The 12349-nt window shown below is 45.3% G+C and overlaps 1 protein-coding gene across 1 annotated transcript in view; it reads right to left on the bottom strand.

Annotated features, from left to right (window-relative positions):
- Positions 1–12349, bottom strand: part of LOC147733200 (mucin-5AC-like) — a 224208-nt gene that overhangs the window by 190196 nt on the left and 21663 nt on the right. Inside the window, exons 7-8 of the mRNA XM_086956009.1 lie at positions 9336–9443; positions 6474–6543 (exon numbers count right to left, since the gene is read on the bottom strand). Coding sequence (XP_086812135.1) covers positions 6474–6543; positions 9336–9443 — 178 coding nt within the window. The remainder of the gene's footprint in view (positions 1–6473; positions 6544–9335; positions 9444–12349) is intronic.

Genomic DNA, 12349 nt, shown 5'->3' with positions numbered 1-12349 from the left:
AGGCAGATGAGGTCAGGTTGAGGCTCACTCTCTTGTTCCTGATCCTCACCAGTGACCATCAGCATGGCCACATAAGCCCTGTCATAGAAAGGCTTTAGGTGATTTACATGGATGACCCAGGGAAGGCTCATGCAAGTGCCTTGGTCAACCTGGTAGGTAACCTCCCCTTTCCTCTCTAGAATAGGGCAAGACCACTCCATTTTTCAAGGAGGGCCCTAGGTGCCATAGGCTCCAACACCCATACCTTCTGCCCTTGTTGGAACTCCACCAGTGCAGCCTATTGGTCATACCAGAGCCTATGGAGCACTTTGCTTAACGCTGCCTTGTAAATAAGGCAAAGCCCCTATCACCACTAAAGCATCACTAAAAGTTATGTTGATGTGGTGATAGTTGCTTGTAAATATACCCCTGAGTTTTTACATATTGCCTTGGGGGCAGCTAATACAGGAACTGGAGACCCCTATTTGAATGCCAAGAAAATGTTAGAGATTTATTTTGGAAAGCAGGTTAACATAGTCATGCAGAAAAATAGGTTTTTATCCCTACAGCGTTAGAGGAGTCATGAAGCAGTGAAGCAATATGTGAGAAGTCTACAAGAGTTGGGTGTACAGTGTGACTTTGGGGAAATGACAGAACAAAGGATCAGAGATCAATTGACTGTACATTATAAAATTAATAAGATTCAAGAGAGGTTATGGGCTGCACGCAATTGAGTGGTACAGGATATCAGGTTCCCTTGGATAACCGTTTTGCAGGCCTCCCATAATATGGTATCCATCTTCAGAGAACATAAATTTTTCCTAAAGTACGCCTCTATGGTGGAAGTCAGTAGTTCCCTGTTGTTCTAATCATCCAGCTCCCAGGCGTCTAGTCACCATGATATCTCTAACCCTCCATGGGTTTCGTTTTGAGTCTAGTGCAAATCGGGGAGTGGTCTGAGATGCCCGCGGTAAGTAGTGAGTGCCTTTGTACTGTCCCCCTGAAACCAGGGAGCTAAAAGATAGTCAAGTCTGGGCATAGAACCAGCAGCATACAAGGATAATCATTCGGTGCAATGTGTCTCTCACCAAATGTCCTGGAGTCCAATGGCCTCCAGGGACGTTTGTAGGCCTGTGTAGCCAGCCCATGCAGCAGCCTAATCATGTCCCGTTGCAATGTAAGATTGAGATCTCACTGTATGATGGTTGCTGCCTGTGGTGCCGGAAGGATCCAGTCTCCCAGCTTCCGGAGCATTATGTTGCAATGGCCCTGTAGAAAGTACGAGGAAGTGATCACCAGTCACTCCCCATTCCAGTCACCTGGCATCATGACTTAGCAGCCTCCAAGGTCAATCCATGTGTTGTTAACCACCAGCTGAAGCTTCCCAGCAGTATGCCCACCTCTCCAGAACCGATGGTGAACCTGTAATGTGCCAGGACCATGTGTCAGCCAATTCCTAGAAATTTACAGTTATTGCCCACCTGGTGAGTCTCTTGCAAAATGCCTACGTCTAGGTTGTGACAATATTGGAACCGGAAGCCCACCTCCATCTTGAATCTGTGGTTGAGCCTGTTCACATTCCAGGAGAGTATTTTGAGTCTCCCTTGTTATGTGCTATGTATCACCATCCCTTGTGTCCCAGTGGGCCCATAAGTGCCCAGTGGGCCCATAAGTGGTCGCGAGAGTGCCATTGCCAGTTCCTTCATGTATGCCCCACATGTGGTAAAGACAGTCCCCTAAAGACTACCCCTCCCTACTACCTCAGGCTGCAAGTGTGGAACTACCCACCCACCTATGCCTGTGCTGTCTGTTCCCAACATCAAACCTGTTTAACTAGTTAAAAGTCTAGCAATCCTGGTCTCCCAATCAGGGGGCATGACGAGAATCCTGACTGCAGCAGTCCCAACTCATACTTTACACTTGGCTCCTGTGGCTCAACATCAGGTTGAGCCGCCCCTATCTCACCTCCAGTCTCCCCATGTCCACTGGCGATCTTGCTGTCTGCTCTGTCGGGAAGGGGGTTTGTGGGCTCCCTCACCGCAGCCACCCTATGGGTGCAAACCCTCAAGTCTGTCTTTCTCAGGAGCAGTGCAGAACCAGGATTTTTCACCATCCTGGATGTGCAGCTTCACTGGGAAAATTATTGAGTATTGCAGGTTGCATTTCCTAAGGTCCTGTTTGATTCTATCAAATGAACGTCTCATCATTTACACCTCTTCGGAGTGAATGCAGAGAGCACAATGACCATGTGGTTCTCAAACAAAAGAAGGACCTGTTACCTAGTCGCTCTCCAAACGGCATCCCGGTCCTTGGAGTTAAGGAATTGAGCAATGATTGGCTGTGGTTGTTTCCCCGGTTGGGGTGGCAGTCTGAGCACTCTATGGGATCAGACAACTGCAAACTGTGGAGAGAAATCCCAGGTGCTCCCTCTGGTTTTTATGAAAGTCGCAATAGTTACTCACATCCGTTTCTTCTGCCTTTTCTGGTATTCCCACAAACCGTACATTGTTGCAATGAGACCTGCCCTCCATGTCTTCTGCCATGGCCTTCTGCCCTGGCATGTAGCCACTGAGTGGTCGCTTGTAGTTGACGGATATCGGCACCAATGGTCTTAATAGGGGTGTTATGGTGTTTCAGGTCACACTGCACTATGGTCACATGATCAGCGATTTTTTCCACGTCAGCCCAAATTAGTGTGATGTCCACTGCATCAAGTTTGTCTCTAGGGCCACAACAATGGAGTTAGGCCCAGATCTCTTTACTGACATGAATGTATGACATTGTTCTGCATTCTGTCCATCAATTGTTCTTTTGCATTTGTCATCCTGAGTGGGATGGTATGCCCAGACGTTGGTCCCGTGCTATCCATACCACTGGAGTCAAGCTATCATGGCTGATGAGGGTTGAAAGCGCGAAGCCGGTCCGAGGACGCTTGTTTCCAGTCCACGGAGGACCAGGCCTGACAATTCGAGCTGCACTGTTCCCATTGGGCGCAGGGTCAAGACTGATTTGCATATGGCTTTGTCCCAACTGGAATGGCATGGTGAGCAAAAAAATATGGATTTAGGCCCAGATCTCTGTACTGGGGTGAATATATGACATTATTCTGCATTCTGTCTATCAATTGTTCCTTTGCATGTGTCACCCGAGTGGGACGGGTATGCCCAGACGTGAGTCCCATGCTCTCCATGCCAATGGAGTCGAGCTATCCTGGCTGATAAGGGCTGAAAGCCCGAAACAGGTCCTACGATGCTTGTTTCCAGTCCAGGAATGACCTGGCCTGGCAGTTCAGGTTGTACTGCTCCCATTGGGGGCAGGGTCAAGACTGATTTGCATATGGCTGGGTTCCAACTGGAATGGCCTGGTGAGCAAAGAAACAATGGATTTAGGCCCAGATCTCTGTACTGGATTGAATGTATAATATTGTTCTGCATTCTGTACATAAATTGTTCTTTTGCATTTGTCACCCCGAGTGGGACGGGTATGACCAGACATGGGTCCCGTGCTCTCCATGCCAATGGAGTCAAGTCATCCTGGCTGGTGCTAGGATGCTTGTTTCCAGTCCAGGGAGGACCTGGGCTGGCAGTTCAGGCTGGACTGTTCCCATTGGGTGCAGGGTCAAGACTGATTTGCATATGGCTGGGTCCCAACTGGAATGGCATGGTGAGCAAAGAAACAATGGATTTAGGCCCAGATCTCTGTACTGGGGTGAATGTATGACATTGTTCTGCATTCTGTCCATCTTGCATTTCTCCCAGTTGGGGAGGCACTCTGGGCACTCTGTGGGATCAGATTACTGTAAACTGTGGAGAGTATTCCCAGGTGCTCACTCTGGTTTTTATGAAAGTCGTAGTAAAGTTACTCACATCCGTTTCTTTTGCCTTTTCTGGCATTCCCACAAACCGTATATTGTTGCAATGAGACCTGCCCTCCGTGTCTTCTGCCCTGTCATGGAGCCACAGGGTGGTGCTTGTAGTTTATGGATATTAGGAGCAATGGTCTTAATGGGAGCGTTATGGTGTTTCAGGTCGAACTCCACTGTGGTCGCATGATCAGCGATCTTTCCCACGTTAGCCCAAATGAGTGTGATGTCCACTGCATCAATTTCGTCTCAAAGGCCACCCTGATGCAATTGGTAGGACCCTTGTCCCTAGCATCATTTACCTCCATCACAGCCGGAGAGCACTCTCCATCTGCGCCCTCTTATACCCCGGAACAAATGCTTATCCAGGCAATTAGCCTGATGGGTCTTGAAGCCCTTGTCTCGTATCATGAGGCCTTCTGTCTGCGTTCCTTCGCTGCCGGTGGAGCACAAGATAACAGGACTGTGTCAGGTCCATTTTAAATCCCAGGGCTTGATTCCCACAATCTAGAAGAGGATGGAAGGCTAGAAGGCCGATGTACCTCCTAACATTCCAATAGTCGTTGGGCCAGTTGGCAGGCCATAGAAACAGGGCAGCAGAGCGCATGCTGGTGAGGTCCCTTCTGGACCCAGATGGCTGTAGGGTCAATGAAGTGCTTCAGTGGGGTCCACAACACTCCCAAGTAGGTTCAGGGCACCCACTTTGGGCCAGATCAGGCAGGCAGCAGCGAGGGCATCCGGGGTAGGCCTGGGTCTGAGGACTGTTTACTGTACCTGTGGCCAAAGTGGTTGAGGCCCTGTATAGGCCCAAGTAAGTGCTGGGCCGATGTGCCACAGAGCAATACCCTGGCAGCAATTCCTGGGGACTCCATGTGGTCTTACTGTGATCCTCCCAGGTCAGCAGCAGTGAAGGGAGAGGCCACTGGACCCACGCCATGTGGACCGAGGGTCAGAAGACGACACGTCTGGCCTCGATCAGTAGTTGGAGTGCAGTTTGGCCGCCATCTTGACCTTCATCCACCTCTTCACATTCAATGGTAGAGAATAGTGTTACAGTGCCCCCTGGACTGCAAGCCCCTTCAGCAGCCTCTTATTTCATTTGAGTGTAGTGGGCAAAGAGCACAGTCCCTGGGAGTGGTGGATGGTCATCACGGCAGAGTGTCACCAGAGCAGGAGACAAGTCAGGCTCCATGTTCTTCGGCCTCTGCTGTATGTGTTGCTGCAATTGGTACAATTGTAGCAAATCATAACCTCAACTTGAAAAATGTATGGCCTTGACTTTAAACATTGTATCCAATGACATGGAGAAGAGTGGCAACTATTTGGCGTTCCAACTTAAAGTTAAATTCATAATCCATCGATTTTGATTTCTAGGCACAACAAAATGTTCAATTTGTCTGAAACTTTCTAGCAAGAAAGATGTAAAATATATCTCCAATTCCATTTCTAGATTGTGGGTGTTTGTACTGTAGTTCTTGGTCCTTTTTCAGAATATGGGGCAGAAAGTAGGAATTTCATGATTCAAATCATTAATCACAGACCTCAATTACTTTGGATGTGGCAGTGCTGGAGTAAACCACTAATTTTAAATTCTAACTCTTTTCCAAAAAAATCCTTCTTACCACTGGGTAAAGGGGTTTATCAGGTGAGTGTGCCAGTCCCAATCGAGCAGTGCTCATATATAGTATAGGTGATTCTTTCCAAATAATGATCTGGAGAACCCAACGAAGGGCATTGAATATCCCATTTCAGGTATCCTCATTACTTGAAGCCATCACTGAAATTAGAGTGACGTATTTTTGATGCCAAATACAAAAGGAGGGCAGAGGAGATTTAGAGGCCAGAGGGTATGAACTAGCAACTCGTAAATCATTCACACAAACAAATACCCTGGTCTAACACTGAGAGCAAGACAGAAACCTAGAATGTCAAAACAATATTCCGAAGAGCTTGTCGCGATTAGAGTGACTTTTGTAGCCTGCACCGTGATTTGCTGTCACAGTGCGAGGAGAATCCCTAAAATGAAGCATGCTGCCTCTGGTGGGTGAAGGATTCTGTCCAAATAATGGAATACTCATTTAATATGTAGGTTTCCAGCTTGCTCTCAGTGTTAGGCCCGGGTATTTTGTTGAGTGAAAAAGTATTTTTGATGGCCGGGCTTTGCAACCACAAGTACACTGGGTGGAAGAAGTAAGGAAACATATTTTGAGCTGCAGGACGAGTTTTAATCCTGAGATGCTCTTAAAAGGGCAAAAATGAATACATAAAAACATTTTCTCAAAGATTTCACAATATTTCAACATTTATCACCATGTATATTCTGCCACCCCTGCCAATGGCTTTACTAGAGAAGTTGACTGACACAAGGAAATCTGGACTAAGTAAGGGTCAGTCAGTCAGTCGTCTGCTAATCTTATCTTTTCTGAGGCTGGCTGGACCAAACACTGACTCGCAGAGATCTAACGATTTCTCTCCACTTCTCGACAGAGCATCCTACAGCTGACTCCAGGTGTAAGGAGATGTGTACACAGTTGACCCCTGCTGCATTGGTTAGCAACCTATAGCCCTACATCACTTGGTCATCTGGTACCACTGAGCTATGACACTCTGTTTTCAGGTTGTATAAACCTACCTGCAACGACGGGTGTCTGCATTTGAGTTCTATTCAGGGATATAATGCCTTTTGAATCAATATCGATGACCTGGCGGGAATAATGAGAAATGTCCATTAGTTCACATTAGTAAGGCTAGAAGAGCATATACCTACATTGTAAAAAACGTAATATATTCATACGTACATACGAAAATGTGTATGTATGCTCCAGGAGTTGTAAGATAAAGAATTGTGACTATATACGTGTAGATAGCAAGGGTGGTCTCTCATCCAGGAGGTGTCAAATGAATGGATGTCGGCTAATGTTTGGATAAATTTGCATCTATATATATGTTCTACTGGTCATTGGATTTTAGGTACATCTGAAGTTATGACTATGACAGGGGTTCAAACAAACTGGTCCACCATCAAGGCATTCTAAAATACATGAAGGCAATCATACACATGTAAGTTAAAAATGGCAGTCCCACTGAGAGTATTGTGGGATACATACATAAAACAATGCCAAGTACTGCATGTAACCACACCAGTGTTTCACTTAAATAGACTAAGAAACATATTGCATAGCACAGAGAAATGCATGTATATGGCAAGTCTACGACAAATACTTTTCTAAATTACCTGAAGCATATTAAATGAAAATCAAGAATTGAAGGGGTAATTGTAAAACTTAGATATGTATTCATATATTTGCCCAACATAGCACTACAACTCTGCAGGTAATATAGCTTTTAATATATAACATTACTATTGTGGAATGAGTGTGATGATCCGGAGACAGTACATTTCAGGTAGTTCCTGCACACATTGCACCTAAAAAAGGCTAATTTATGTCTTGCTGAGCATTTGGTTCCATCCTAATGATAATGATAGAGAGCATATTACTGATAAATGTGGTTAAAAGTGTATGAGCACCTCTGTGGTTTATGTGGGCTAATTTAAAATTGCTTCTGTACTTCAAGGGAAAGCCCTTATGTTCATTGATGCTTAAGATAATGTTTGAAAGTGGACCACTTTTAAAGGAGCGAGTGTAAGAGCACAGGCAACAATTATGAAGCAAAACTGGCTCGAGCTTGTATTAGCCATGTGAGCGCATTGCCGCAGCACTAACTCTCACATAGGGTTCTGCGGCTAACGATTAACATGGTATTTTGCAGTGCCCTGCTGCTGATGGGAGGGGAAGGCAAGAGAGTGAGATACCATGTTCTCATTTACAATGTGTCTCAAGGCTGCACCTCCAGTGGGAAGATTGCACCACTATGCTAATTTTATCAACTGTACCAGCAGGGAGTTGTTACATGTTAAATGAATGCACAACTGTCTTCATTGTTTGAGAATCAAACTGTTGGATCATTTTCCATTGCTGGTAAAAGGGTATGTCTATATGTGCTTAGAGTTCTAGTGTAAGGCATTGCTTGAGCTTTAGCTTAATACAGTGGTAGAAAACCAATTGCTCCTTCTCCTCAGATCATGTTCAGGAAGGAGCACCTTCCTGTGCATAAACAATCATCCCCCTCAAAGCAGGCACACTTGCACTGTAGTGCAGGGGTGCCTGTGTTGGTGCTAGGCAGCAAAATTAGTGCCAGTGCAGGGGGGAAATGCAAGGCTGCACCGTATTCTTGTATATACTGTGCAGCCCTGCGGAGCATGGCGTTAAGCTTAGGAGGTTAACGTTGCACTATCCTACTTCCTTGTAAATATGCCCCTTAGTGTTGTCCAGGGCCATACTCAGAAGCTACAGCTATCTTGGGTTAGACTTACTGTAGAGAATATCTCCATACCTCGTGGGAAACCACATTCAAATTAGAGGAGTCCATCATATCTAAATGAATGTCATGTCTTTAAATGCAGTATTAGAACACTGGAATGATGGGAGCTCCATTGAAAACAATGGAGTGCTCTGGGCTTATAATGGCTGGAATAAGCCTGGAGCTTCAACATTCCAATGTTTCTTTGTTCACAGCTCTGGCTGTGAACAAAGGCTTCAGGGAGCCTGAGGGGATTCCAATCCCCTCACGCTCCCAAAAGGGTTTGTTTTTTGTTGTTAGAACATTCTGTCCTCTAGTGACAGAATGTTCTAATAGCCTTATAGCCCTTCGTAGATGGGCTATGCCGCTATTAAAGTCCCTCTCCCTTGTTAAAGGCCCTCGCCTTCGGCTCGGGGTCTTTAACGCTGTAGAGGGCCTTTAATAGCCGGTATAGCCCTCTACGGTTGGCTATAAGGCTATAGTAATACCCCACTCTCATCCAATATCACTTCAATGGGTTTAGGCTGCAGTAACCCCAGCAGCTACAGTTGTCTGATATAGTTGTGCACTATATAAATGCCAACATTATCATCATCCTCACAGACCGTGTCCCTAAAGATAGTTTATGCCTTTCTTCGTAAAATATAATGGAGGGGCACTGAAATCAGTATATAAGAACTGAGGACTGTAGAGTCCAGGTCTTACAATCATCATAGAAGGACACATCAGCATTCAGGGGAAACTCTGCTGAAGGTGTCGTATGGGAGTTGACGGTAGCAGCCTGACGGTAGCGGCCTGGTGCTGTGATCCATGCAACTGTGTCGAAGAGCCTAAAAACACAGGCTACACATATCCCACTCATCTGACGTGAGCCCAAAACCTTTGTGAATGAGATTTACACCAGAAAATCATCAACTTTCTGCTAAAATATGAACAGTGGGTCTAACACCCCTCCAGCAACGGCCTTTGGACTCTTGGATTTTGAGATCCCTGGAGGTTATGCTTGGCCTCCTGTCTGGAAGGAGGGTGCACACGAGATCAAGGTTTTAAGCATTACCCTGTTGACGCTAAAACCAATTTTTGGGGCCACCCATCCCACTCTTCCTCTCAAAAACAGATGAGTGGTACTTACAGTAGAGTCTCCGGTGACAATAGTGACTGTGTTGAGGCAAGTCTCGATATCCGTGCTCCCGCATTTTTTTATTTCTCCAATGATAAAGAAAGAATTGCCAGAACATTGCTATAAAAGTAAAAAGATATAAAAAGCTTGAAGCAGGTTGCATTGTAATAGGAAACTGGCTGTAAAACGCATATTGGAGATATCATTTAATAAAATGATCACTGAGGGTGGCCTTGTGCACATAAAGGTCTCTAAGAGGCACTGTGCTGCCTTAAATGCATATTCAAGTGGTTTAGGAGCGACTTAGCAGAGAACTAGGTGATATTACAGGAAAATACCAGATATTCTGTTACTTTTTGATATTTATTAACAGCAAGTAAAAAGACACAATAAAAAGTATGAATATGGACTTGAGCTACGATAAATTGATAGAAAAATGTGTTATGTTATTCATATGAATGAAGGGAACGGGTAAGAGGAACACAAACATGGTGGTACAGTAACACCAGGATCAGTATTACTCATACCATCCGGTATTGCAGTAGCTTTACCAGACAATTACCGTGGTAGTAGCTGGAAATAAGGTGGAAATCAGTGTTTCTGGCCTGATTCCCACATACTACTCTCATTTGCAGGTAGATTTACTGTAGTCTTGCAAATTTGATAGGGTCAATAAATTCCCTTACCAGCACTATTGTTATTAGTTGGTCATTCTAAATGTGGGGCTTTCAGCAGCAATTTTCTGGCTTCCAACACACCTATCTTAAACCTGTTGTATAAAAGACCTGTGAGAGGCACCTATGCTATTAAATTCTAAGGCCCTGATTATCAGTTGTGCGAATAATTCCGCCTCATGCACAATCCCCTGTTTATGCATGCATTCGAATTAAGAGCGATTAGGTATGTAAAACATCTGATAATTATCAATGCATTAAATAACTCAGCCATCGTTACATTTTGGCAGGTCAAACCTGCCAAAGTTCAATGGGGGAAAGCCAGTCAGTATTTACCCTATCACATGGTTAGTACCAAAACTGCTTCTTATTTCAACTTGTATTAGGTGCAATTCATCGCACTCGTGGTATAGTTAATTATCGCGTGTGATAAATAGCACCTAAACTCTTAATCAGGCTGTTAGCGAGTTTCTCATTGCGCATGCTGGCCAATGGTGTATTTCCGTGTGTAGAAGCAATGCTGGCCTAACAGGGTGGCCCTGAGGACAGAAATATAGTGATGAGATGGGATAACCATCACTATAGCATGGTAACTCAAAGCAGACAGGCCTTAAAGCCAACTGGTTAGATGACAGAGCCAGCTGAAGTTGAGCTGCTGGAAAACTCTAAATTACCCCTTAGGAGTTTCTCCTTTGGCAGGTGAGTTGCCGAGCGGCTGGAACAGTTGTAACACCAGAGTTCCCAGCAGTGTCTGTGGGAAGTCTTTCCCTAAGGTGCTTCAACCAGCACAACATTAACACTTTGAGCAACAATGTAATGCCTAGCAGATGGGCCAGATGTACAACGCGCACAATAGCGCTTCGCAAATTGTGAGTCTTTTGCGACACGCAATTTGAGAGGCACTATTTTGCATGTACAACAGTGTGTTCAAAACTGTTTGCGATTCCCAATGGGGTCTCAAATAGCGAGGCTCATGAATATTACTGAGCCTCTCGCAATTTGCGAACCCATTGGGAATGGCAGGCCCTCGCATGTATGGTGGCCTGCTGGGCTCAGCAGACCACCATGTCTGGGATGCATTTAAATAAAGCAGCTTTTTTTAAAAAATGCAGCTCGTTTTCCTAAAAGGAAAATGGGATGCATCCCAAAAAAAAAGAAAAAAAAAATGTCGTTTCATTTTTTAAGGGCAGGCAATGGTACCTGGGACCCCTTTTTGGAGCCAGTCACAAAGGGGAACGGGTCGCCTGGAACCCCTTCCCATTTGCGACTTCATTACCACTCTCTTGAAGAGGACGGTAATTGCGGTGGCAAAACATTCATACATGGCTCTGCGGTCGCTATTAGGACGGAACGTCCCTTCCTAATAGCGAGGAGTTTGATACACTATTTTGCGAGTCGCAAATTATATGCGAGTCGCAAATTAGTGTAAATACATGGCCCAGACTAAAGCTGCTGGCGCAACGGGTCGCAAACCCATTTGCGCATGCAATTTTACGTCGTACATCTGGCCCTTTGTCATGCTAGCATTTTTTTATTTCATTGAAAAAAAACAACCAAAGCAGAAGATTTTTTCTGAAAAGTAAAAAAGTAAATGTTCTTGGAGTTCCAGGAGATTTCTTCCTGGGCTGGAGTGATTGTTTTTATTTCCGTTGGGCTGGTGCGGCAGTCATGAATATGGAGTGATAAGTCCCACCATGAATAGAGCAAGCTGTCTGATGCTGTTATTGTGACAACCCTAAGGTGGATAAGTCAACAAAAAAAAGTTTTTAATTACAGAGGCAGGTGGAGTTCCTCCAATGGGAACATAGTGGATTCCGTGCATCTAAATGAGATGGGAGAACTGACAGATGTGCAGAATGGGACACCCGCCAACTTCCACCATTTACAGATAGATGTAATGAGACATCCGACCCACCAGACGATAATTGGGAGCCTTTCATTGAGACTCAGCTCTAAAGTATTTATGACATGAATGTGATCGATTAAAGACTCATTATGTGAACCTGCAGCTTTAAATGCTCGCAGTATGGGACTTATGGCATTACACAAGTACACAGGACATGTTCTATATCATGGGTACTCATAGTACGGCCCGCGGGCCGGTGGCGGCCCGGTAAGGCTTCCTCGGCGGCCCGCGGACCTTCCAAACGTCGTACCCATGTATTATTATTTTTTTTTTTAAGTGTCTGCTGCAGCGCGACTCAGAGAGTCTCTGCTGCTCTGTGGGGGTCGGGCGATTCTCGCATAGCCCGAGTGGAGATGCAGGGGCCTAAGATGAGGTGAACTAGAACAAAGCCTCATTAGCATGCAAATGGCCTTTAACGACCTGTGAAGTGCTTGGGTGCGGCTGTG

This window comes from Lissotriton vulgaris, chromosome 2_1 (assembly GCF_964263255.1).
Source record: "Lissotriton vulgaris chromosome 2_1, aLisVul1.2, whole genome shotgun sequence".
In the NCBI taxonomy this organism is placed as follows: Eukaryota; Metazoa; Chordata; class Amphibia; order Caudata; family Salamandridae; genus Lissotriton; species Lissotriton vulgaris.
The sequence above is the reverse complement of the archived record's forward strand: the minus strand, read 5'-3'. Positions and strand labels throughout refer to the sequence as shown.